This window comes from Oncorhynchus nerka, linkage group LG15, assembly GCF_034236695.1.
Source record: "Oncorhynchus nerka isolate Pitt River linkage group LG15, Oner_Uvic_2.0, whole genome shotgun sequence".
In the NCBI taxonomy this organism is placed as follows: domain Eukaryota; kingdom Metazoa; phylum Chordata; class Actinopteri; order Salmoniformes; family Salmonidae; genus Oncorhynchus; species Oncorhynchus nerka.
The window spans coordinates 39,844,591-39,870,382 of NC_088410.1; the positions used below are offsets into that span (position 1 = coordinate 39,844,591).

General features: G+C 40.7%; 1 protein-coding gene across 1 annotated transcript in view; it reads right to left on the reverse strand.

Annotated features, from left to right (window-relative positions):
* Positions 1–24,207, reverse strand: part of LOC115142643 (egl nine homolog 1-like) — a 36,512-nt gene extending 12,305 nt beyond the window's left edge. The window contains exons 1-2 of the mRNA XM_029682250.2: positions 23,139–24,207; positions 2,953–3,072 (exon numbers count right to left, since the gene is read on the reverse strand). Of these exons, the coding sequence (XP_029538110.1) occupies positions 2,953–3,072; positions 23,139–23,930 (912 nt within the window). The 5' untranslated portion in view covers positions 23,931–24,207. The remainder of the gene's footprint in view (positions 1–2,952; positions 3,073–23,138) is intronic.
* Between the last annotated feature and the right edge of the window lie 1,585 nt (positions 24,208–25,792).

Here is a 25,792-nt window from a genome sequence, read left to right on the forward strand (position 1 = left end):
TGGGGCAAAAAAGTATTTAGTCAGCCACCAATTGTGCAAGTTCTCCCACTTAAAAAGATGAGAGGTCTGTAATTTTCATCATAGGTACACTTCAACTATGACAGACAAAATTAGCCAATGACCGGAACGAACTGCAAAAATCTCTGAAGCTGGAGACTCATATCTCCCTCACTGGCTTTAAGCACCAGCTGTCAGAGCAGCTCACAGATCACTGCACCTGTACATAGCCCATCCAACTACCTCATCACCATATTGTCATTATTTTATTTATTTTTCTCCTTTACACCCCAGTACCGCTACTTGCACACTCATCTTCTGCACATCTATCACCCCAGTGTTTAATTTGCCATACTGTAATAATTTTGCCACAATGGCCTATTTATTGCCTCACACCCCTTAACCTACCTCATTTGCACACACTGTATATAGACTTTCTTGATTGTATTATTGACTGTATGTTTGTTTATTCCATGTGTAACTCTGTGTTGTTGTTTGTGTCGCACTGCTTTGCTTTATCTTGGCACGGTCGCAGTTGTAAGAACTTGTTCTCAACTAGCCTACCTGGTTAAATAAAGGTGAAATAAACATAAATAAATAAAAATTGAGGTTCTTGTCTCTCATCATTATTGAATCTCTGCTAGCTAGCTACATGCCAATGATTTGTTTAGCATAGCAATGTCGAATTAATATAATTATTTTAATTTAACGACTGGGTCAAAACATGAGAAAAGAACTAACGACCAGCCCACTTGGGTAGCAATTTCAGAATGCAAAAACAAATTGACTTGTTAAAATAATATTTTTTAGGAAAAATATTTGTGTAAATATGTTGGCAAACGTTTTAAAAAGCAATAACTCCCTCATACCCGGGAATTATCATGTGACAACTCCCTCCATGGGCTGTATCCCGGCCCTTGGCTTCGCCTAGGGTCTCAGAACAACCCTTGTTGGGAACTGTCAGACAATAATTCCCAGGTTCTCAGGCATTATTGATTAGAATATTTCCCAACCCCTGGTCCTCGAGTACCCCCAACAGCACACATTTTTGTTGTAGCCCCAGACAAACACACCTGATTCAACTAATTGAGGGCTTGATGATTAGTTGACAAGTTGAATCAGGTGTGCTTGTCCGGGGGTACTGGATGACTGGAAGTGGCAAACACTGATGATGCATCAACTTCTCCAGCATTCCTCAAACTATTCCACGGAAACCTCCAACCATTCCATATATGTGATATTCCAGAGCTAGCACACCTGATTCAACTAATCCTCAAGCCCTTGAGTAGGTGAATCAGGTGTGCTGGTTCAGGGCTACAACAAAATGTTTGGGATGTCTGATGTTGAGGCATTTGCAAGTTTAGGGTTGTGCTCAGTAGGGCACACCATTATTACACAACAGTAAATTAAAATCTGTGTCTTTATTGGAACAGTTTAGGTAGTTCCTCTTGTTTCACTGTTTTCTCCTTACTGAACATGACCCAGGTAAAATCTCTAAGTGGTCCTAATTTAATAATTAGCTGCTACTCTTATACCAGGCCTGTAGGGCAGTGAGACTGACAGCTTCTCTTCTGTCGAGTCTTACAAGGACCTAGGCTGCAGCCCTACTATATGACCCCACTAGTGGATTCCAAACTCATTATCTCCCTATTCACGTTCATTCTTTCAGATCTGAGAGGAGGGTCAAGGCAAAGATAAGGGGGAAGGAGCAGGGAGGGAGCTATCGTATTAGAATCAAGGCCCACAACTTCAGAGTGGGAGAGCTAGAGGACCTGCCTGCCTGTCATCCCCATTCCAGCATAGTTTCCACCTGCAATCACAATGTTCTAGTGGTAGCCCCGGGGTTTGTTCTAGAATTACTGCCACCCCCTTTGGTGCATAAATGACGTGTGTGTGTGGGGGATTTTGTGTATTATTTGTGCAATTGAGATGAAAATGTAATAGCAGTGAGTGCCCACATTAGCTGTAAATTATGTCCATTACATGTTTTCCGTCCCAACAGGACTCCATAGTCAGCCATGTCAGAAATTGCTTTTGTCATCACTTGTCACATCGTAGCATGTATGGTTGTCATATTATAACAGCTTCAGATTCACAAGGCGTTGGTATCCTTCTGATTTGTCTATCAGAGACTGTCCTAATATGGACACCATACATATGGCATGGAGTCAGTTACCTGACCGGCTCAAACTGAATTCTTCCGCTGCTCTATGGTTTGCTACATACTTCAGTCAGACTGCCATCGTTGAAGTCGTCTGTGGTGGCGTCAAAATGAGGGGCGCTTTACAAAACAAAGTCATCAGACTGGATCATCTCAAACCAATCAGAGTTTCAAAGCCAATGATACATTTTCAAAACAACGCTTTACCAACATGTGTTCTGGCTCTGTCCCAACCCATTGGTTTCTGGAGCAAGGAGTTTGGGTAGCCAGGCAATGGAGTCAGTGTACAGTATGTATGGGATTAATCCATAGCGTGTCAGTACCTGTTTAGACACCCTCCTTTCCCCTTTATCGATCAACGCTTCTCTCCTCCGCATAAACTCGTGTAGTGGTCTGCTTGGTGAACTTTGGGATTACATCCAGAAACTGAACTCTAAAGGGTGACTGGCATGGAATTAACAGAGTCAATATTCAAAGCCACAGTGTTGTTCCCAGCAGAGAAAACTGGTTGCAATGACGTCATTATGGCATCTTTGATGAATAGGCCTTGTATAGATCTACTGTTTTTTTTTAAGGAACCAGAATTGTTTTTACTGGTTACAATTTGACCAGAATATATAGTCTTTCCCATGCCATCTAGATCTCGTCATGAAAAATACTTCTTTACCCAGTGAAATGTCCTCAAACAGAGAACCAGTTTACAACCAGAAAAATAAGTAATGTGCCGAATTTTGGGTTAGTATAAACTAAATATTGGACATAAAGTTTGCTTTGAGTTCATTATTTTGACATACCTTAGCCTCCCAGTCTTTATTGAGATAGTAAATACACGTTACACATCTCCCATCGCCGTTAGGGTTATCCACGTGGCGTACATACCCAGTCCCGTTTCCTGGGTAACAGGCCACCATAGCCTGAAAAAGAACATGAGAAGGACATGTCAGGAGGAAATATTTTGGGTGGCCATTTTGACAGTGTCGTAAAAGTTGTCACAGAAAATAAAAATGCTTCCCAACAGTAGACATACTTTCAAACACCTATTTCTAAGATGTCCATGCAAGTTAGCAATAAATTACACCGGTTGAGGATATCATTACAGATGCAATTCAGTTGCTTGGCTGTTGCTTTCCAAATACATTTTTAAATGTGACAATCATTACAATGCATTTCACAACAAATGATTAACGCAAAGCCAATTGTTTAAAGTGACCCCTTTTTAACACGCTATTCTATGTCATTTCAGAATACTTGCCTCCATGATTAGGCTACTCTGGTAAAGCATATAATAGAACAGCACATTTCCTATTATGAAATTGTCATGTCATTTAAGACGTCTTGTTGATTCATAATGGATAATACTGCTATTGAAATGCATGCGTATACAAAGTATATACTCAATTATTCCTGTTCAAAGCATGCTAACAACAAAAAAAGAGAGATTCACAAACAAAAAGGCGAGCTTGTTATTCATAATTGCTGATGAGTGAAAGACGAGGCAGAGGCGCGACTGACACACTTGCTGCGCTGATTTGAAAGGAAAGAGGCTAATTGGAGTAGCCAAGTTGTTTTTGCTGTGTCATCAGTCAGGCCTTTACTTCAAGTGTTAGAAAACAATAGGTCAGAACTGTTGGCTTACGAGCATTTTCCCCTTTATTATGTCGGTCTCTGGGTCACAGGCACAAGTTGTTACGTAACAAACCGTGGGTGGATTTGTACATTTTTTTATGCACAGATACATCTTTATTTTTTTATAAATGGATACATATTTTCGGTGCTCGGGTATTGCCACAGGACTGGGCCAAAGTGGAGGAGAGGGACACACACACACGCATTTTGCTTGATCATTGGAGATGAGTAGAGTACTTCCAAGGACATAGGCTACAATTGAGTAGTCACAAAGTAGTGTATTTCGTCAGACTTTATTTGGATAGTCCCATATCTACAGACCAAAAGAGATGGCACTGTGCTCTGATATTGATTCATTCATTGTTAGGAAAGAGCTTGCAAAAAAGGCATTTCACTGTCTTTGTGCATGTGACGATACAACTGGAAACTTGAAAGTACAGACTTTCAACAAACGAGGCAAAAGTAAACATGTCGTCCCCCACGAACGATGCAGCACCTCCCTTGGATCAATCAGTGTAATTTTATAAATGACAGATCTCTAACACAAGATGCATCATTCGCCCAAGTTGAATCAAAATCGGGCCAGTGGTGTCTGAGACATTGCATGGGTTAGCTATCATATCCCTGAGTGTGTGCCAGATGTAATCACTCGGAGTCAAACAGATCAAGAGATATGTTGAGACTTCCGTCTATAGATCCCACATATCAAGTTTTGTGCAGATAGGTAATTCTGTGCCATAGGTGTGGCGTTGAAGTGTTTTACACAAAATTCTAAAGGGCGGAATGTGTAATTTTGTAAATGCCAGATCTCTATGGCAAAACACATAATTCACCTAAGTTTTCGTCAAAATCAGTCCAGTGGTGTCTGAGAAATCGCGTGTGACGAACGAACGTACGGGGACTCATTTAATCATGGGGGACAACTATCTGTTGATAAGCAACTACTTGCTAAGGTTAAGATTAGGGCTAGGGTTAGTGGTAGTTAGCTGAAATGTTGTTGACAGTTATTGAACATCTACAAATCATGTACAAACCATTTATTTGGGACTAACCAAATAAAGTGTTACCATAAATGTCATATCTAATCACAGAAACAGAAGACATTGACGTGACAAATCATTCAATTCCAAAGTAGGCAAAATGACAACACTCTGAATTGGAACTGCTTTCCAAACAATATACCTGTCAAGTTCCCATAGCAAGACCTCTTCAATTATGTTCTACAATAATCATGACTATGCTACACTGATAACATAATTCTGATAGGTTCTTAGACAGTCAACAATGGCCAGAATGTAACCCCCCGCCACCACCCCACAGGACTGTATGATACCATGACATGACACTGCTTACACTGCTGTTTTCCCCAGATTACCGGGCTCTCTCTGTATGTGCTTATTTGTGAACTGGAAGACCTTCTGATCTCTTTTCCATCTGTGGAGGAGGACGGAGAGGTGGGGTGAGATGAGGGGAGCGGGAGGCTGTTAACCACCAGGATGTTCTGCACGTCTCCCGTTCACGCCTCTCCGCCAGGGTCATTTCCAGATGGTGGAAACCCCCTTGTCTTTTTATTTAAGAGAGGCCCGCACGCAAAAGAAAGGAAATCAAAGAGAGGAAAGGGGGGTCTGAGGTCACGAAATAGGTCACCGGCGCTCTGGGTCAGACTTTGAGTCTAACTGGGATAGGCTGTGGTGATCAAAGTTGCGTGTGTGCGTGTGGTTGTCTGTCTGTGTGGAGACCATGTTGTGAAGCCATGCCGTGAAGGCCAGACCTTGTGATAACCAAGGTCTTGATTTTTTTGTTTTGCACAACAGAACAATACATCCTCGAAAGTGTTGGAATGTCGAGGTCGGAACGTTGGGAACGAGGGCAGCAGAAACTTGAAAAAAAGGCCCACTGCTATTGTTTAACATTTTCTGCTTAGCTCATCAGGATAGGGCGGCAGGTAGCCTAGCGTTTAAAAGCATTGGGCCAGTAACAGAGGTCGCTGGATCCAATCCCCTAGCCGACTAGGTGAAAAATCTGATGTGCCCTTGAGCAAGGCACTTAACCCTAAATGCTCCTGTAAGTAACTGTGGATAAGAGCTTCAGCTAAATGACTTGACATTTTTTAAATATAAATTACGCTGCTTCGATCTCCCCCGCGCTCGCCCTCGGATTCCGTAGAGTGATCTCCACGCTGCAGCCGGCAGTCAGTGACAGGCTACGCACGACACATGACAGCCCCCACAATCCACTCGCCATTATTTCAACTGTTATCCAACCATTAGCGCTTTCCCTGCTGGCAGGTGCAAGCTGGGCTCGAAATGGAGGGAACCACCGACACACGCAAACAAAAACAAAAGACGAGTCGGGACAAAGCTAACACAGCACCGAGGGCTGACGCAAGTCGAGGGAGTAAACGGGTACATGCGGAAGATAACGTCAGATGCCATTTGAAGACAGAGTGTGGGGCTGAAGTGCGTCAGAGAGGTTTCGCTCAGTGCGAGACGGGGAGTGGGGTGGTGAGCCGTGGGGGTTTACATTATGTGGGCATTGCGTCATTTGGCTTCTGGTGGTCATGTCTCGCATGCCATGCTATGCCTCCTATCAGCTCTGTGCAAGAGCAATTTCTCAAGTGCCCCCATTAAGAGAGGGCAGGTGAATGGAGAAAAAAGGTTGGCAGCCATACCACCTTTATACAGGCAGTGCCCATACAAAACCTAGGGTTGTAAAATTCAGGAAGCTTTCAATAAATTCCCTGGTTTTCTAGAAATCCTGGTTGGGGGATTACGGATTTCCTGCTTTTTCGCTCCTGAATCCAGGAATCCATCAACAGGGATTTTGGAAAAACCGGGGAATTGATTAAACGTTTTGCAACCCTACGCATACCATATTATGACAACAGTGGCCTACAAAACAGCAAGAAACATCTCATACTGTAAGCACTTAATATGCATAACAAGACTGTTATAGGGGGTTGAGGGTAATTTGTTAACTGTGACCTGAAATTGCTGCTCTTATTACTTTATTTTCCAGATGTTTAATGAATGTTTTATGTTAATAAAGTTGATGGTGATCAGTTACATTTTATACCGCACTGCTGCAAGCAGACGTGACAAAGCCAATGTATGTGTAATGCAATAGACATGTATTGGAGCGAGGTACTCGCTTACTGTAGGCACAATGCATAAATGTGTCACAGATCTGAACTGTATAAGGCCACACAAATGGAATAGGCTATATTGCACTTATAGGCATTGCACATAATGGGCTTCAACACTCCAGTCTTTGCACACTTGGAGTGAGAGTATCTGAGTGAGTGTATCGGTGTCTGAGTATTCCTGTGTTTGTGTGTCTGAAGGTGAGGGTGTCTGTGCATGTTTCAGTCTTTCTGTGTAATTGCATGGTTCAACGTTTGAAAGTGAGTGTGTGTCTGTGTGAATGCACCTCAGTGTGTTTGTGTGTGTGAGTGATGTTTCACACTCTCTCATCCTACTCGATCTCTGACACCACGCCACCTCCAGAGGCATGGGTAGTATCCAGATTTTCATACCGTCCTTCTCTCATCCCGAGATTTACGATATTACCGGCATAGAACACAAGGGGAGGGGAGCACAAGGGGAGCTATTGTCAAAATGCTTACAAAATAAGCACAAACTAATAGCAAAATCACAGACACTGTTAGCTAACTGCTAACGAGTGAAAAACAAACAAACTAATTGCAAAGACAAGGAAATCCAGCTCATAAAGCTATACAAGTTAGTAGCTACCGAATGTCATTTTTCAGTGAGTTTACATTTACAAGCTAAAGTGAACTAGGAGAATTGTGCAAATAAAGATGTGACGCATGCTTTTCTGAAGAAAGAGCAGCATGTGTAAACCGAGCAGATGGAAAAAGAACAGAGGAGGAGGAAAAAAATGCTAATATGAAGCACAGGGATACAATTGTAACTGTGCAGATAACTCATCCAGAATGTTTGACTTCTGGCAGAAAGCCATTAGTAGTGAATTGCATTACCTCATGTGTTCGCAACACAACGATAGATATAGAACGCTATGGACATACAGGTTCCTGCTGTGCTATTTAAAAACAAACACGCGACTGGCTCAAATGTTCTGGGGAACTACGGTAAGCTTCATAATGTAAAATAATGTCACAGGTGAAATTAAGAACGCAATCTGCTTTATCTCCTAACGTGTAACACAAGTTGACTGCAGGTATGAACTTACAACCTTTTCCCAAGTGAGTTCCAAATCTCTCTGACGGTCGCCCCGTCGTGAGTTGTTTTATGCACGTGATGTCAGAATGCACTCACTGTTCTTAAATGTGATTATTACGCAACAGGACAGTTAACACGCGTTGCCTGCTAATTATCTATAGGTTATGTTTAAACTTGTCAATTTGAAATTATTTTCTAACGAATTGTATTTTTTAAGAACAGTTTGAATTGAGGTGTGTTCCACCTCCCCATTAATTCACATAGAAGTAGCCCATTTCAGCATTGCGGACAATTTATGTTTGAGGCTTTACTGAGCCGGATAAACTTAACTCATGTTTGAGCAGATCAAGTATGCATATATTTGCGCAGTCTTGCAAGAATTGGAAAATTCTATTGCTGGCGCTCGCTTTGCCTTCCTTGTTGTTTTCCTTACAAATAATAACGTTGGGACATGTGTGCGTTCCTATCAAAGTAAGTTCCTTATTTTTTTTTGTATATCGTGTTGCCGTTTCTACTGTAGGCGCATACAGTATCTATCCATGTAAGTATGTATGGAGCATAATGTATTTACAGTTTTATTCACCTGTTTTCAAGTACTACTGACAAATAATGCATCCCGATTATTGCATTTATTGCAATGGACACCTATGATGTGTGAAAAAAAAATACTTTTTTGAAGGTTGTACTATAAACCGACCAAACTCATATTGTCTCCTATTATCTGTGGTTGATGCGAGGAAGAAAAGAAAAAGCAAGGCGGTGCGCACAAACTACCCATCGTCAGATTACTTCATAGAAAGTGTTTTACTCAATTATTTTGATCAGTGGTGAGCTCACCCGTGATGTGATTAATTATAAATAGTCATTGCTATTAGCTAATTCATATTGTAGTTTCTATCAGCCGAGAGTTATAAAAATATGACCGCTTGTGTTACTTTAATCTTTCCTCAGTTAGCGCCAGAACAAATGTAGCCTACATTTTTCTAGTTCGGATGATTGTGTTATGCTGTACCTACTTCCGTGAACGTCTGATCATTCCATCCAAAAATAAACTGGTCACATTCTGGACATAACTTTGTAAGGACTGTGTTTGTGCAAAATGTTTGTGGGGAAAAAATGTGGCCAGCTCAGATGCTGATTGTTGTGTCAATCGAAAATGGACGTTCAAAATAAGCGTTCTAATCAAGAGGTATGATCGTACGCAACAGGGACCACTGTAGGATGATCACATCCGTTTGTTGGTACGTGTGAAATGGTTAAAAGTTAGCTACAAATATTAGTGAAAAACTTCATAGTTTAGATGGTATTGAAAAAAAAACATCCTGCTGCTTTTTTCAATACCCCGGTATACCACAGGAGGTTGGAGGCACCTTAATTGGGGAGGACAGGCTCGTGGTAATGGCTGGAGCCTAATTAGTGGAATGGTATCAAATACATCAAACACATTCTTTCCATGTTTGATGCCATACCATTCACTCCGTTCCAGACATTATTGTGATTTATTGTTATCCCTTCAGCAGCCTCCACTGCGGTATATGCTATAAATGGTATACTGCCCAAGCCTACTTCAGGGTGAAGAGTGGCTGAACTGATCTAAACTCAGCGGTGGCTGTGTCGGCAGCTGGAGCCCATCCAGACAGGCTTTCTTTTAATGATCGTGCTACGTGCGGTGCGTGATGCTGCTTGTCTGTCTGTCTTCTAGCTGGCTGCTGTTCCTCTAGCGGGGAGTGGGGACTAGCCCTGGCACTAGAAGAGCATCCAGGCCAGGCTCAACCGGTGTTGGAGTAAACACATGTGTTATGGTCAAGAGAGGGAGGTTAGCGAGCCAATTGAGGATTGAGATGGGTCATGCACAACCCCCGCAGTGTGCAGTTTACGCTACATGAGTTACTGTCTGACAGACATTTAGTGTTTGAGATGAAGGACCTGAACTGCCTTCAAAGTGACCTTTTAAAGTGAGACTGACTTTCAAGAAGGATGTGCACTGTTTTATAACTTAAGCTGGATTTATATAAAGCAGCTGTTTAAAAAGCAACCGTTTTCACTCTTTCAATGCAACTTCACTTAGATCACGAAGCAACTCATCCACGTTTGAAATTGCCTGCAATATTCAATCAAAGTCGATAAATATGCTCTTCTTTATGGCAGTGTTCTACAATTTAGGTCCTGGGGACCCACCCAGGGTGTGGACATTTCTGTTCTATCCCAGCGCTAAACACACCACGTTCAACTTATCAGGGGCTTGAGTGTGCAAAAGCTATGGGTCCCCCAAGATCAGGGAAGAGAATTGCACTACTGTAAGAATTTGTTACAACAAGTTGTGCGTATTTCTTATTGGCCAAGTCCACGTAGTCCATCCCGGTATTGGTCAGCTTTCCACAGTTTATGGACTAGTGAACACAACCCTGGATAAACCATCTATGTGTCTCACTAGAGAGCTCAGCCTGTTTTGTTGACATTCCCTAAATTGCTGTTTTAGCTTTTAGCCTGTAGCCTGTGAGGGTCAACCCATTGCATCGCTGCCCGTCCAAAAAAGCCCCTAAATGAATCAATAGCGCTTCCTAGACATAATAAAAATGGTGGGGAAACTGCCAGGACAGGTTCAAACAATCCTAAAGCAGCCAGCCAGTAACTCACCAAAGGTTTTTGGAATTTTTATGAGGCCTGAGACAACCAGTATACACAACCAGGAGGAATTATGCCATAGCTTTCCCATTACCATGTGTGGACCACTGCATTTTGTAGGTCCTCATAAGTAAGATTCTTTAGGGAGCACAGGTGGATCCCAAATGAATGCAATGGGCCATGTTAAGGGGAAAGGGGTAGTGTACAATTATTTGCCTAGTAACTTGAGCATTTCCTCATTGTCTAGTAGGTGCTAACATGCTATTGTGCTAAAGGTCAGAGAAACCAGTATGGCCCTGTTGCCCGTATCAGTGTCTGCAGGAAGTGCTGCTTTGGCGCTTCTCAAACATCCTGTTGTAGTGCACGGCCACAAGGAGATGACACGGCTGAGCAAACTGACAGATGAAACTGGACCAGCTGCATTGAACTGTTGCCAATTTCCTTGAATTTGTACAAAAGTCTATCAATTGCAGTTGACATGTCCTTTGAATTGTCAAACAGGAAAGTACACAGGAAAATCTCCTAAGCAATTTTAACACCCACAGTGCTTAAATAAACACTTTCAACATGTACATATAATTACCCGGAAAAACGTTAAATTAACTTTGAAAAGTGTTGATAAATGAACCACATTTTAAAATGTCAAAGTCCATCAATCGAGACAACTTTAGCGTGTTAGGCACCCAACACTTTCGGTGACAAATGTATATTTCAAAATAGTGACAAGGGACAAAAAACATTGATGTACAATTTTTTCGGGCAAATAAGTCCAAGCCTTGCAATCATGGAAAGGGGACATTTTCTTGTTCTTTAAGACCTTGACAGAGTGCATTTGTGCAAAGTCCCAGGACCACTGGAAAACAATCAATTAGGAAACAATAATGATCGTTCCCCCCCCCAATTTGTTAGCGGATATGGCACACAATATCATGGCCAGTCTGTTTATTTTCCTACTGTTTAGGCCTAACACCCGGAAAATTTTAAAACGAAACCTTCAAGCCTGGACACTAGTCTGCTTCTCACAAACTAACGACTGAGGCAAACGTCAAATTATTATAGAAAATAAACAAGCCACTATTTAAGCTTGCAGGGCGGATTACTTCCTATCAAATTTCACTTGAAAGCCCTATCTGTACTCTAGGGAGATGATTGTTTTCCTTTAACCCCATACCATAGTGTTGTTTCCAGTGTAGAATTACTGTAATTTCATATTACTTTGAGATCTTGACACCAGATACCAATTTTAGTTAACACAAAAGCCAGGCTTTTCTTGTAGTGAAATGTTGCTTTTTGCATTCCCCATGTCAACCACAGAACCAATCATTACAGACAGAAGATACATCAAGACACGGAGCATGTCCGGGTTCCAAAAGCAACATTCTCTGGGTAGTTTAGAAGTTGTTTGTTTGGATAGACACCCATCAGTAAAGTTCATAGAATCCGGAGCTTGCGTTACAAGCAAGCAGAGCTCCACTGTTTTCCATGGCAGACAAAGTTGAGCTTCATGCAAATGTCTGTCTGTGTATATAGACTGATAAGGGAAGCAATCCAATCTACGTCCAAACAGTCACTGATCTATCAGGGGTCGTCCTTCTTCACAGCTGTGACAGAACAAACTCAGTCACCTTGCTAGCCAACAGAGTTGAGAGAACTACAGCAGCTCAAAGGGTTCAGAGACACACCCCCAAACAAAATGGCAGTTACATCAGTGTCTTTTTTCTCTATTGGTCTAATAACTTAAAGAGGCTATATGTAATATCTGCCGGAAGGTGATCTTGAGCCAAAGGGGTACCCTAAATGGACTGAAATCGCCCATTGTCCAGAAATGACCTCATTGGACAGAGTGACCTTTTTCACAACCATGAGCAAAAGCATACATTGTTTCCCCAATATTTTTTCATGGATTTGTGTGAAAACAGGAAATGCATGTATTAACGTATAATATGCATATGAAACATGCAGCCAACATCCAAGCCACAATTTGACTTAAACAATGAGAACTAAACTTCCAAAGTGTATCTTTAAGGCAATTGTCCTCTAAAACACAACACAAGTAAGGGCCCAAAGCTGGGGTGTTCCTCACATGCAGGAAATGTGAAGGTCGTCCTGGCGATGGATGACTCAAATACGTCCTATCAGTCGCATAGGGTGCAGCCTGCCAGGAAGTCCCTGTTTAAAGAAATGGTCTCAAGTTTTTATATCAGAGAGTTCAGAACAATAGAGAGAGATGATACACAGCAGTTTGGCTGAGCCTCTACCTTTAAACCCCTATTGAGCAGATTCCTAACTGAAGATAAGTGCACATCACAGCAACTTTTTGGGTACATCTTCAAACCTCAAAACATTGAGTTTGTGTGTGTTAAGAGGGGGTGGGCCCCATGTGTTGAGCTTGAGTGGTGGGCCTGTGGACTTTGCAATGAACCCCTGGCAAGAACCTATAGGGGCCACAACAGATGCATACCTTAGTGAACTAGTCCTCTCGACAGGGGCAGATTGTGGAATGAAGTAATGATAAACCATGAGAGTTTGGCAGTAGAGTGCCGTTAACAGCTGGTGAGAGAGGCGCCAAGGTCCACTACACATCCGAAAGTCAAGGGGACATGAGCAGGGCAGCAATTACGCTTGCATTGCTCTCCATACAGCTCAGTAAAAGGTATTCGAATAGCTTTGCATTGAATTATTTTACATCACCGGTCAACCGTTTAACAGTACACACCAACACTGTACATAGAATGGTTAAGACTTCAACGTTTGTCAAGAGATTAGGCTTAATGAGTGCATACTAGCAGCGTGATTCAGCTGGTGTGTGTGGATAGACTGGATGAATAACACAGTACTGTATTGTAACCATAGTACAGTCCTGTCGGGTGGAGGGGTGAAGACTGATCTCACGACTAGATGTGTACCAACGGTTGTGTGCCATGTCATTGACTGTGCATTTGGGCATCAGATGGCTATACAGTGGCTTGCGAAAGTATTCACCCCCCTTGGCATTTTTCCTATTTTGTTGTCTTACAACCTGGAATTAAAATTGATTTTTGGGGGGTTTGTATCATTTGATTTACACGACATGCCTACCACTTTGAAGACGCAAAACATTTTATATTGTGAAAAAAACTAGACAAAAAAAACTGAACTTGAGCGTCCATAACTATTCACCCCTCCAAAGTCAATACTTTGTAGAGCCACCTTTTGCAGCAAATACAGCTGCAAGTCTCTTGGGGTATGTCGCTATAAGCTTAGCACATCTAGCCACTGGGATTGTTGACCTTTCTTCAAGGCAAAACTGTTCCGGCTCCTTCAAGTTGGATGGGTTCACAGATTCTCAATTGGATTGAGGTCTGGACTTTGACTAGGCCATTCCAAGACATTTAAATGTTTCCCCTTAAACCACTTGAGTGTTGCTTTAGCAGTATGCTTAGGGTCATTGTCCTGCTGGAAGGTGAACCTCCATCCCAATCTCAAATCTCTGGAAGACTGAAACAGGTTTCCCTCAAGAATTTCCCTGTATTTAGCGCCATCCATCATTCCTTCAATTCCGTTTCCCAGTCCCTGCTGATGAAAAACATCCCCACAGCATGATGCCACCACCATGCTTCACTGTAGGGATGATGTTCTCGGGGTGATGAGAGGTGTTGGGTTTGCACCAGACATAGCGTTTTCATTGATGGCCAAAAGGCTCAATTTTAGTCTCATCTGACCAGAGTACCTTCTTCCATATGTTTGGGGAGTCTCCCACATGACTTTTGGCAAACACCAAATGTGTTTGCTTATTTCTTTCTTTAAGCAATGGATTTTTTCTGGACACTTTTCTGTAAAGCCCAGCTCTGTGGAGTGTACAGCTTAAAGTGGTCCTATGGACAGATACTTCAATCTCCGCTGTGGAGCTCCTTCAGGGTCATCTTTGGTCTCTTTGTTGTAGCTCTGATTAATGCCCTGGTCTGTGAGTTTTGGTGGGCGGCCCTCTCTTAGTAGGTTTGTTGTGGTGCCATATTTTCAACAATTTTTAATCATGGATTTAATGGTGCTCTATGCGATGGGAGCTGAATGAGTCAGAGGTCTGCCAGAGTGCCATAAGCTGACCACGCGTGGTCACGTGAGAGTTAGCTTGCGTTCCGTTGCATTTCTACAAAGGAATTTTCCGGTTGGAACATTATTGAAGATTTATGATAAAAACATCCTAAAGATTGATTCTATACTTCGTTTGACATGTTTCTACGAACTGTAATATAACTTTTCGTCTGAACTTTCGTCTGGACCTAGTGCTCGCGCCTCATGAGTTTTGATTGTGTACTAAACGCGCAAACAAAAAGGAGGTATTTGGACATAAATGGACTGTATCAAACAAATCAAACTTTTATTGTGGAACTGGGATTCCTGGGAGTGCATTCTGATGATGATCAAAGGTAAGTGAATATTTATAATGCTATTTCTGACTTCTGTTGATTCCACAACATGGCGGATATCTGTATGCTTGTTTTTGTTGTCGGAGCGCTGTACTCAGATTATTGCATGGTGTGCTTTTTCCGTAAAGTTATTTTGAAATCTGACACAGCGGAGAAGTGGATATAAAATTCCATGCATAACAGTTGTATCTTTTAGCAATGTTTATTATGAGTATTTCTGTAAATTGATGTGGCTCTCTGCAAAATCACCGGATGTTTTGGAACTACTGAACATAATGCGCCAATGTAAACTCAGATTTTTGGATATAAATATGAACGTTTTCGAACAAAACATACATGTATTGTGTAACATGAAGTCCTATGAGTGTCATCTGATGAAGATCATCAAAGGTTAGTGATACATTTTCTCTCTATTTCTGCTTTTTGTGACTCCACTCTTTGGCTGGAAAAATGGCTGGGTTTTTCTGTGACTTGGCTCTGACCTAACATAATCGTTTGGAGTGCTTTCGTCGTAAAGCCTTTTTGAAATCGGACACTGTGGCTGGATTTACAACAAGTGTATCTTCAAAATGGTGTAAAATACTTGTATGTTTGAGGAATTTTAATTATGGGATTTCTGTTTTGAATTTGGCGACCTGCAGTTTCACTGGCTGTTGACGAGGTGGGGCGCTAGCGATAAAGTCGGGCAGGAACTCAGTCATAAAGTAGGGGACGTTTCGGAACCGACAATCGGTCCAACACCGTCAGTGGTCGACCATCACCCACAGGTGTCTACCGCATCCTTGCCGTTAGTTGGACATGAGCGATTGGCCGTCATTCCCAGATTCATGTATAATCTTGTTTGTCAGTGGCAAGCCATCGCTGAATCCTTTCTATCGGTTTTAGGATTAACACTTTTGACTGCCCATGAATTTCATTTGTATTATTCTGCCATTTTTTAAGTCATGCCCGTCGCCCCTCCGTTCTTGACTTTTCCTAAATAAGTATATATAACACACTGTCGATGTTAGAATCGTATTATCACAAACAGAACTGGAGTGAATGGTTATTCCCCATTGGCCCTCCTTTTCCCGACAGTTGAAAGTGCAGTGCCCAGCTGATAATCACCCCAATAAATTGCCTCGGAGCTAAACCTGAACTATACCGGAACTAATTTCACACATATAAAAACAGATTAAATAAATGAAGTAAAGTATGATTGGGGGTAAAAGAGTATGAATGGGTTGATGAGCAAGAGAAAGATGCATAATTATGTAACTGCCAATTGTGAATGAAGAACAGGATGGGCCATTCTATTGTATTGATCTGTTCTAATTATAATCTACAAAATGGCATGTACCCTATATCAGGGTTGGCAAGGGGAGCTATGTCACCATGGACAATTTCTTTACTCCACTGTCATTGGCAGGCACCGTGAACAAAGTGAGGTGGGAGATCCCTCCCTCTGTGCAAAATAAGGCACTTGCACAGCCATTGTACTCCACAATATGTCTGAAGAATGACAAGACGACGGGGACACAACAAAGAGAGAACCGAAGACTATTATGCATTACAACCAAACAAAGGTGCGGTGCATTCGGAAAGTATTCAGACCACTTGACTTTTTCCACATTTTGTTACGTTACAGACATTCTAAAATTGAATAAATTGTTTGTTCCCTCAATCTACACACAATACCCCATAATGACAAAGCAAAAACATGTTTTTTTATCAACTTTAATACAGTACCAGTCAAAAGTTTGGACACACCTACTCATTCATGGGTTTTTCTTAATATTTACTATTTTCTAACCATAATTTCCATTTTACCAAATAGGGCTATCTTCTACCACCCCTACCTTGTCACAACACAACTGATTGGCTCAAAAGCATTAAGAAGGAAAGAAATTCCACAAATGAACTTTTAACGTGGCACACCTGTTGATTGAAATGCATTCAAACTGACTACCTCACAAAGCTGGTTGATAGAATGCCAAGAGTGTGCAATGCTGTCATCAAGGCAAAGGGTGGTTACTTTGAAGAATCTCAAAAAATATATTTTTTGGTTACTACATTACTCCATAATGGTTATTTCATAGTTTTGATGTCTTCACTGTTATTCTACAATGTAGAAAATAGTAAAAATAAAGAAACTTTGTTGAAGCACCTTTGGCAGCAATTACAGCATCGAGTCTGCTTGGGTATGACGCTACAAGCTAGAAACACTTGTATTTGGCGAGTTTCTCACATTCTTTTCTCCAGCTCTGTCAGGTTGGATGGGGAGCGTCGCTGCACAGCTATTAGTAGGTCTCTCCGGAGATGTTCGATAAGGTTCAAGTCCCGGCCTCTCAAGGACATTCAGAAATTTGAACCAAAGCCACTCCTGAATTGTCTTGGCTGTGTGCTTAGGGTTGTCGTCCTGTTGGAAAGTGAATCTTCGCACCAATCTGATGTTCTGAGCGTTCTGGAGCAGGTTTTCAACAAGGATCTCTCTGTATTTTGCTAAGTTCATCTTTCCCATGATCCTGACTAATCTCCCTGCCGCTGAAAAACATCCCCACAGCATGATGCTGCCACCATGCTTCACCGTAGGAATGGTGCCAGGTTTCCTCCAGACGTGACGCTTGGCATTTGGGCCAAATAGTTGGTATTTTTTTTGCAGATAGATTGTAGCTTCCATCAATTGTACGTCAGTGCATAATTCCCAATCCCCCATATAATTTTTGAAAATACACACACACACACACACTACATATTTTTTATATACATTTCCCTTTATTACCCTACTACCCCTCCCACAATTGGTGCAAACTAGTGAACAACAACACTCGCCTGTTTTTTCATCTTATACATATTATATACATTTTATGGCCAGTCTATTTTACAATATTTCTATTTTGTTTGTTTTTACTCCAGTCCTTCCTCTACCCTCAACCTTTTCCATCTATTTCTGATGCCCATTTTATTTGCCATATCTCTCAAACTGTGCTCTTTAAAAAAAAGTTCTCAACCTATATTCGTTTTCCGGGCACAGTATGTTTTACATTGGTTATCTTGTTATTAGTCCCAACCTTCAGCTCCATTCAAAACCTCCCATCCATCTCTTAACACCATCCTTATTGGATTTCAATTTGCCATATATTTTTCAACCGCGCTGTGATGTTTCATGAAAGTTCTGAACCTTTCTATTCTCATTGTTTCTACCGATTGTAAAAGTATTATTATATTATTGATCGATTGACTATGACTTTTCAGATCGCACAGTAGTGCTATCTGCAGCGTTAGCTCCAGGTAAATATTGCAAATCTTCAGCCATTCCTGGATCTATGACCAAAAACAAGCTACATATGGACAGTACCAAAACAAATGATCTAATGATTCTGCCTCTTCACAGCAAAAATCTGCAGAGCTGGGAAAGTTGTATCCCCCATATAAATAACATTCTATTGATTGCAAGAATGTTGTATAATAATTTAAATTGAAAAATATATACGTTTTGAATCCGGCCTCATTTTGCGTATCAGTTCATAAACCATGTGCCATGGAAAAATCTCTTCCCATCTACTTTGCAGTCTATATGGCACGGCTGCCAATTTTTGGGTCATTAAATGAAACTGGTATACTTTTTTATTTATCACTATTTTCTTTAACCAAATATGGTCTTTAATGCAGGGCCGACAAACAAGTTACTTACTCTTTCCCCTTTCCTCTTACATTTTTGTGGTAATGCTGCAATTAGTTGGTTGTAATTTTGGGTCGAGCAGAAATTTACATATGTTTTTGTTAGTTGCATATATGAATAAAAACATGAGCTGACGAACACCCAGAAAAAAGTATGTATGACATAACTCTACCAGTCGTATTTATGATATAATTTACGAAGATTGCCTTTTTTTTAAATTAAAAACGAAAAAAGTTTTTTATCAATTAGTATATTTGAGTTTAACCAGTATTTGTTGTATTATTTGTTCTGTCTTTTCTGGTGGATAAAATTTAAATTGCAACCAACTTTATATGGTGGTTTTAAAATAGCAATATTTGGGAGATTATTTCCTTTTCAAATATCAGAAAGTGAAGTTGTAATCAGAATAAAGGGGAAAAGGCCTTTCTTGAACCGAGACATTGTTACTAATTTGGATTTAAGTATAACTTTTGTATGACTGAAGCCTTTAGTGAGAGGTCTAATGCTTTAATATTTATTCATTTCTGTCCTTCGAATTCATATTCATTATATAAATAGGCCGGTTTTAATTATTTTCTGGCTTGCCGTTCCAAATAAAATGGAATCTTTTTTCTCTCTCCATTTAATAAAAAAACTGTTCATTAGGTGTAGGCAAGACCATAAACAAATAGGTAAACTGGGACATGACTAAAGAGTTAATCATGGTGATTTTTCCACAAATAGAAAGGTATTTGCCTTTCCATGGTAGCATTATCTTATCTATTTTTGTAAACATTCTATAAAAATGTATTGGAGGGATGGAGGCCACTGTGTTCTTGGGGACCTTCAATGCTGCAGCCATTTTTTGGTACCCCGTCCCCAGATCTATGCCTCGATCTATGCTGTCTCTGAGTTCTACGGACAATTCATTCGAACTCATTTCTTGGTTTTTGCTTATATAGACAGGTGTGTGCCTTTCCAAATCATGTCCAATCAATTGAATTTACCACAGGTGGACTCCAATCAAGTTGTAGAAACATCTCAAGGACGATTAACGGAAACAGGATGCACCTGAACTGAATTGAGTCTCATAGCAAAGGGTTTGAATACTTATGTAAATAAGGTATCTTTATATTTTTAATACATTTGCAAAAATGTCTAGAATTTTAAAATATATATATTTTAGAATAAGGCTGTAAAGTAACAAAAATGTGGAAAAAGTCAAAGGGTCTGAAAACTTTCCGACTGCACTGTACGTCAGTGTGCCAAGCAAGTGAAAGTTACGAAGATTTGTGCCATTGCGTGAAGACACACACTGCTGTCATGACTGCAGTCATAGACACATTCATTATAATGCCATTATTGCTTTTGTTATGATTTTTCACTATTTATCAAGGCCACTTGGTGCTTATACTGATGTTTAGCCTACTGATGTTTTCATCATCTGACCACACGTCTTGCTGACCGTGTGTCTTGGTGGTTGGGCTATTAATTTTGTCATTATAAACAGAAGCTGTTACTGTGTTTGAACACATATCCTTTCTGTTTCACTGTTGTAACAGTGGCAATTCACCAATTAAAATTGATTTAACACTTGAATTTGGGTGTTTTCTGTTTTTACATATAGCATACAGTTTATTTGGGTGTTTTCTGTTATAAACTAATTAATTTTTTAAATTTGAAATAAAATAACAATTCTATTCTAATGTTACCCAAGGCCTTCATAAACACAACCAAATAATATTTGTTTGCGATAGCATATATGAAATATATAAATTACACTGTCAGAACGTTGCAGTCAGAATGACTTCTTATTAGCTTGAAGGGGGGTCCCTCAAAGCCCAGCGGTTCTAGTGTTAAGAGTGAGAGGTTGTTAGGGTGTGTGGCACAGTGGCACAGTAGTCCACTAAGCACACATGGCCAATAACTGCATGGGATCAAATCTTGCCCCCGCCACCACTTTCCTCATAAATATACTGAAAAACCTATGTTAGGACTACAGAGCTCTATTATCCCTACAAAAAAAAGGGAGGTGGTGGTGGAAGGAAAGAGAATCTGGACTCCTCAGTAATAGGGAATACCCCGTTCTCTCAGTTTTTTTTGTCCTGTAACTAAAATATCCTAGCATATGGAAAGTAGCATATCGTAGTAACAGCTACATTTACTAAGACTAATATTTAATTAATTTAACAATTTAACAAGCATCAAGTCATTTTATTGTGAGTAACACTGATTCTGCTTTGTTTCAAGTAGTGGTTTACAGTACTTAAGTAAAATTACTTTAAAGTACTAATTAAGTATTTTTTTTGGGGGGGGGGGGGGTCTGTACTTTACTATTTACACTGGAAAAAGTATATGAACGCAACATGTGAAGTGTTGGCCCATGTTTCATGAGCTGAAATAAAGAAATCCAGAGATGTTCCATACAAAGTGTTGTGCACAAATTTGTTTACATCCCTGTCAGTGAGCATATCTCCTTTGCCAAGATAATCCATCCACCTGACAGGTGAGAAGCTGATTAAACAAGCATGATCATTACACAGGTGCACCTTGTGCTGGGGACAATTGGCATGCCGACTGCAAGAATGTTCACCAGAGCTGTTGCCATAGAATTTAATGTTAATTTCTCTACCATAAACTGGCTCCAATGTCGCTGAAAGAATTTAGCAGTACGTCCAACAAGCCTCACAGCTGCAGACTACGGTTCTAGTCATATCAGGGCTACTTTCAGAATTCGCTACAATACTTTCATATTCTTGTTCATACAGTGCATGCGAAACGTATTCAAACCCCTAGACTTTTTTCACATTTTGTTACATTACAGCCTTATTCTAAAATGTATGAAATTCATGTTTTTCTTCAATCTACACACAATACCCCATAATGACCAAGCGAAAACAGGTTTTTAGAAATGTTTGCTAATTAAAAATAAATATACTTTATTTACATAAGTATTCAGACCCTTTGCTATGAGACCTGAAATTGAGCTATGGTGCATCCTGTTTCCATTGATCATCCTTGAGATGTTTCTACAACTTCATTGGAGTCCCCCTGTGGTAAATTCAATTGATAGGACATTATAAGGCACACACCTGTCTATATACCTGTCTATATAAGGTCCCACGGTTGACCAGTTCATGTCAGAACAAAAATGTCTGCAGCATTGAAGGTCCCCAGGAACACAGTGGCCTCCATCATTCTTAAATGGAAGATGTTTGGAACCACCAAGAACCTTCCCTAGAGCTGGCCGCCCAGCCAAACTGAGCAATCGGGTTAGTAGGGCCTTGGTCAGGGAGGTGACCAAGATCCTGATGGTCATTCTGAGAGAACACAAGAGTTCCTCTGTGGAGATGGGAGAACATTCCGGAAAGACAATCCTCTCTGCAGTACTCCACCAATCAGGCCTTTAAGGAGTTTGCCAAAAGGCAGGATCAAGGGAAAGATGAACAGAGCAAAGTACAGAGAGATCCCTGATGAAAACCTGTTCCAGAGGGCTCAGGACCTCAGACTGGGGTGAAGGTTCACCTTCCAACAGGACAACAACCCTAAGCACACAGCCAAGTCTCTGAATGTCCTTGAGTGGCACAGCCTGAGCCTGGACTTGAATCCAATCGAATATTTATGGAGAGACCTGAAAGTAGCTGTGTAGCGATGCTCCCCATCCAACCTGACAAGAGCTTGAGAGTATCTGCAGAAAAGAATGAGAGAAACTCCCCAAATACAGGTGTGCCAAGCTTGTAGGGTCATACCCAAGAAGACTCGAGGCTGTAATCGCTGCCAAAGGTGCTTCAACAAAGTACTGAGTAAAGGGTCTGAATTACTGGGCTCCTGAGTGGCGCAGCGTTCTAAGGCACTGCATCTCAGGGCTAGAGGTGTCACTACAGACACCCTGGTTGGAATCCAGGCTGGATCACAACCGGTCGTGATTGGGAGTCCCATAGGGCGGTGCACAATTGGCCCAGCGTCGTCATTGTAAATAAGAATTTGTTCTTAACTGACTTAGCTAAGGTTAAATAAAAAATACGTAAAATGTGATGTTTTTTTCTTTTAATACATTTGCTAAATTTTATAAAAACATGTTTGCTTTGTCATTATGGGGTACTGTGTGTAGATTGAGGAGAGAAAGACATTCTAAAATTGATTAAATTGTTTAACATAAAATGTGGGGGAAAAATCAAGGGGTCTGAATATTTTCCAAATGCACTGTATAGGCCTACTCTTAATTATTATATTAAGAATAGGCATATGTTATTATAAGATTATGTATTATATATTCTTATAATAGTATAATTCATATGATACCATATTCATACTATTACAATTTTTTTTAAATATTTGATTCCTGTTTTCAATATTACGATTATAAAACAAATGTTTAAGAGTCATAACTTTTAAATAGTCCTAACTGGAGAGGATAAATAACTATTTCAATATGTTAACATCTAATAATAATGTGTAACTCACTTTCAGTGTTTACTTACTTTCGTCCTTCCATTTATTTTGTAGTTTCCCAGTTTACCATTACAGTGTCGGACCAGGTCGTCCATGCGACTCATGAGAAAGGCTATCTTCTCGCAACCAGGCTCCCTTCCTTCAGTCCAAGTTATTTTGTCTCCTCGTATATCTTTAGTGGAGTCGCTTCTTTGACTAACCAACTGTCCGTCAGTAAATTTACCAGTCTTGTGGAGGGCTCTCACATCTTCCAAAATACTCAGTCCAGTCTCTTCTCCAAGGAAATTGTCAACAACACAGATGCCGTGCTTATTCATACATGGAACGATATAGTTCATAGCCAGTTTTTCCGGGGGGGACATCGTTTGTCCGTTGGTCTTATAGCTGAGCTTAATTCCTTCCCCAGTCTGCTTGCTGTCAGACACACTACCCGAGCGAGTTGCCGAAGTGATCAAATATTTCATTCTTTCGCCATCTGCAGGCGGATTTGAACGTCCAGTGTTTGTGGTGCTCTGAGAAGCTGTGTCATTCTGTTGCTCGGTGCTTTTCTTTTTGAACCGCTTGCCTTGCCCTCCTTTCGCACTCCGTGCGGGCTGTTGTGTTGATTCGGGCTGCGGCTGACACTGAGGTTTTTCGGCCTCTTTGCAAAACTGCTTGTGCTTCTTCCAGTCCGATTTCTGGTGTTCTTTACTACAGTAGAACGAGTTCCGACATCGTCCACATTTAAGCAGGTTTTCCATCTTTCCACAAAGCTCACAATACTGCTGGTCCCTGTCCAAATCGGTCACGACGGCGCTTTCCTTTGCGCTCTCCGTCTCCATGCTTCAGGCAGAGCGAGCACCCCTTTAAACCTAGCTCCTTTGACGCGCTGCTACCGTGTAAGTTTTGGAAGACTCCTAAAACAATACAAAACGAAATTGGAGAGCGGCGGCATCCCAGCTAAATTATTTAATCACGTGGTGAATTGCCCTCCTTTTGGGTTTGGTAATAGATAAAATACTGTTTGAGCACGACAACCAATTGCCTGACTCTCGTTTTCAGTGTGTCGTTCTGGTCGAGTCGCATGGCGCCGACGCACCGTACCCCACCCCCCCTCAACTTCACTCCACACGTAGTCCAAAGTAACCCAACCCCTGACGTCAGCATAACGAGGGCAGGGCCAACGGCTGAGGGGGGCAAGGCCCATTCAAAGGTAGAAACAAAGCGTGCCGTTTTTTCCAATCGCTGTTGTTTTTGTCATTCAGATCGTTATTAATCAGCTATAACCACTAATTATTTTATATTTTCAGTTTCAGTTAAAGTGGTTGTTTACATCAGCATGTTATGTTTACTTCTTATAAATGTGTTCCTAAATTATGAATGTGTTATGAAGTCCTTAGGTACATTTAATGATTTTATGTCCCCAATGTTCTTTTCATAATTAAATAGAAAGAGTTTTGACCCGCAATGAAGCTTTGTTAATTTGCAATATGAAATTAGCCTATTTTGGACACTCATCCATATATGCTGTCATTCATCAAATGTACTTTTATACTAGGATGAAGAGTGACTATAACCTAACATTAAAACAACTATATATTCAGAGTTGATTTTAAACATATGATGCAACATTATAAATATAATATCATAATAATCAGAAATATATATCCTATATCATAAACCAGAAATACCTGAACTGTAATGATAATAAACAGCAACACCTTTATCAAAACTGTTGACAGCAATTCACTACCCATTGATGTTTGACTCATTCACTGAAAACAGCTACTGACGAAAGGTCGTGTTCCTTTACCCACAAATTCCTCTACACCAGCAGCATATAATAAATGAGGATTAATATTAAACCGAGTTGAACACCTGCTTGGTAAATACTGGCACTCGTACAGGAACTGTTGGAGCGGCTGCACGTACACAGTTGGCTTCAGTCCTTTTAGAGAGGAGGACCTCATATAACACTCGACCTTCACCTCTCCTGAAGAGGAAGACATGAATGTGTTTCATTGTAAAATCAAGGAAGACCAACCTGCAACCTTACTGTCTCCAGGGTTATAATAAACCGTGAATTGGAAGTGTATCATTGCTAAAGTCAAAATGATAATGCTCAACTTTGGAATAAAAGGGTGTTGGGGCATTTAAAAAGTTGAGCATGCAATTCAAATAAAATATGGTTAAAACATCAACAACAACAATACTATTTGGATAGGGATAATACCCATTTTGCTGTATAATCAGAGGGATACAAATGTAGTATAAAACAACAACAACACAAATCGCCAAGTAGAGACATTTGGTAACACTTTCTATGAGGCACACATACCTTAAAATTGCATAATGCCTTATGATATACTTATTGTAAATTATAACACTAGAAAGTGTTACCAAGTTTATTCTAGGCACTAGACTAGGGCCAACTCAGCCACCACATGAAGTGTGCCAAGGCACTGATTATGACATGCCACCCTTGGATATGACAAAAAAATTACCCAAATATTATTATTTCCCATTGCTATCTTAGAGAGAGGTAGAGAATTGGTCTGGGACAGACATATTGTCTGCCATGTTTTTGAAGGGAACATTAGGGGCTTTTTCCAACTGCTTTTTACTGTAGTTATCTTGAAGTTAATTTTAGATTACAGTCCCGAGGGAATTGCTTTTCCATCTAAGCTGACTTGACCACTGGCCC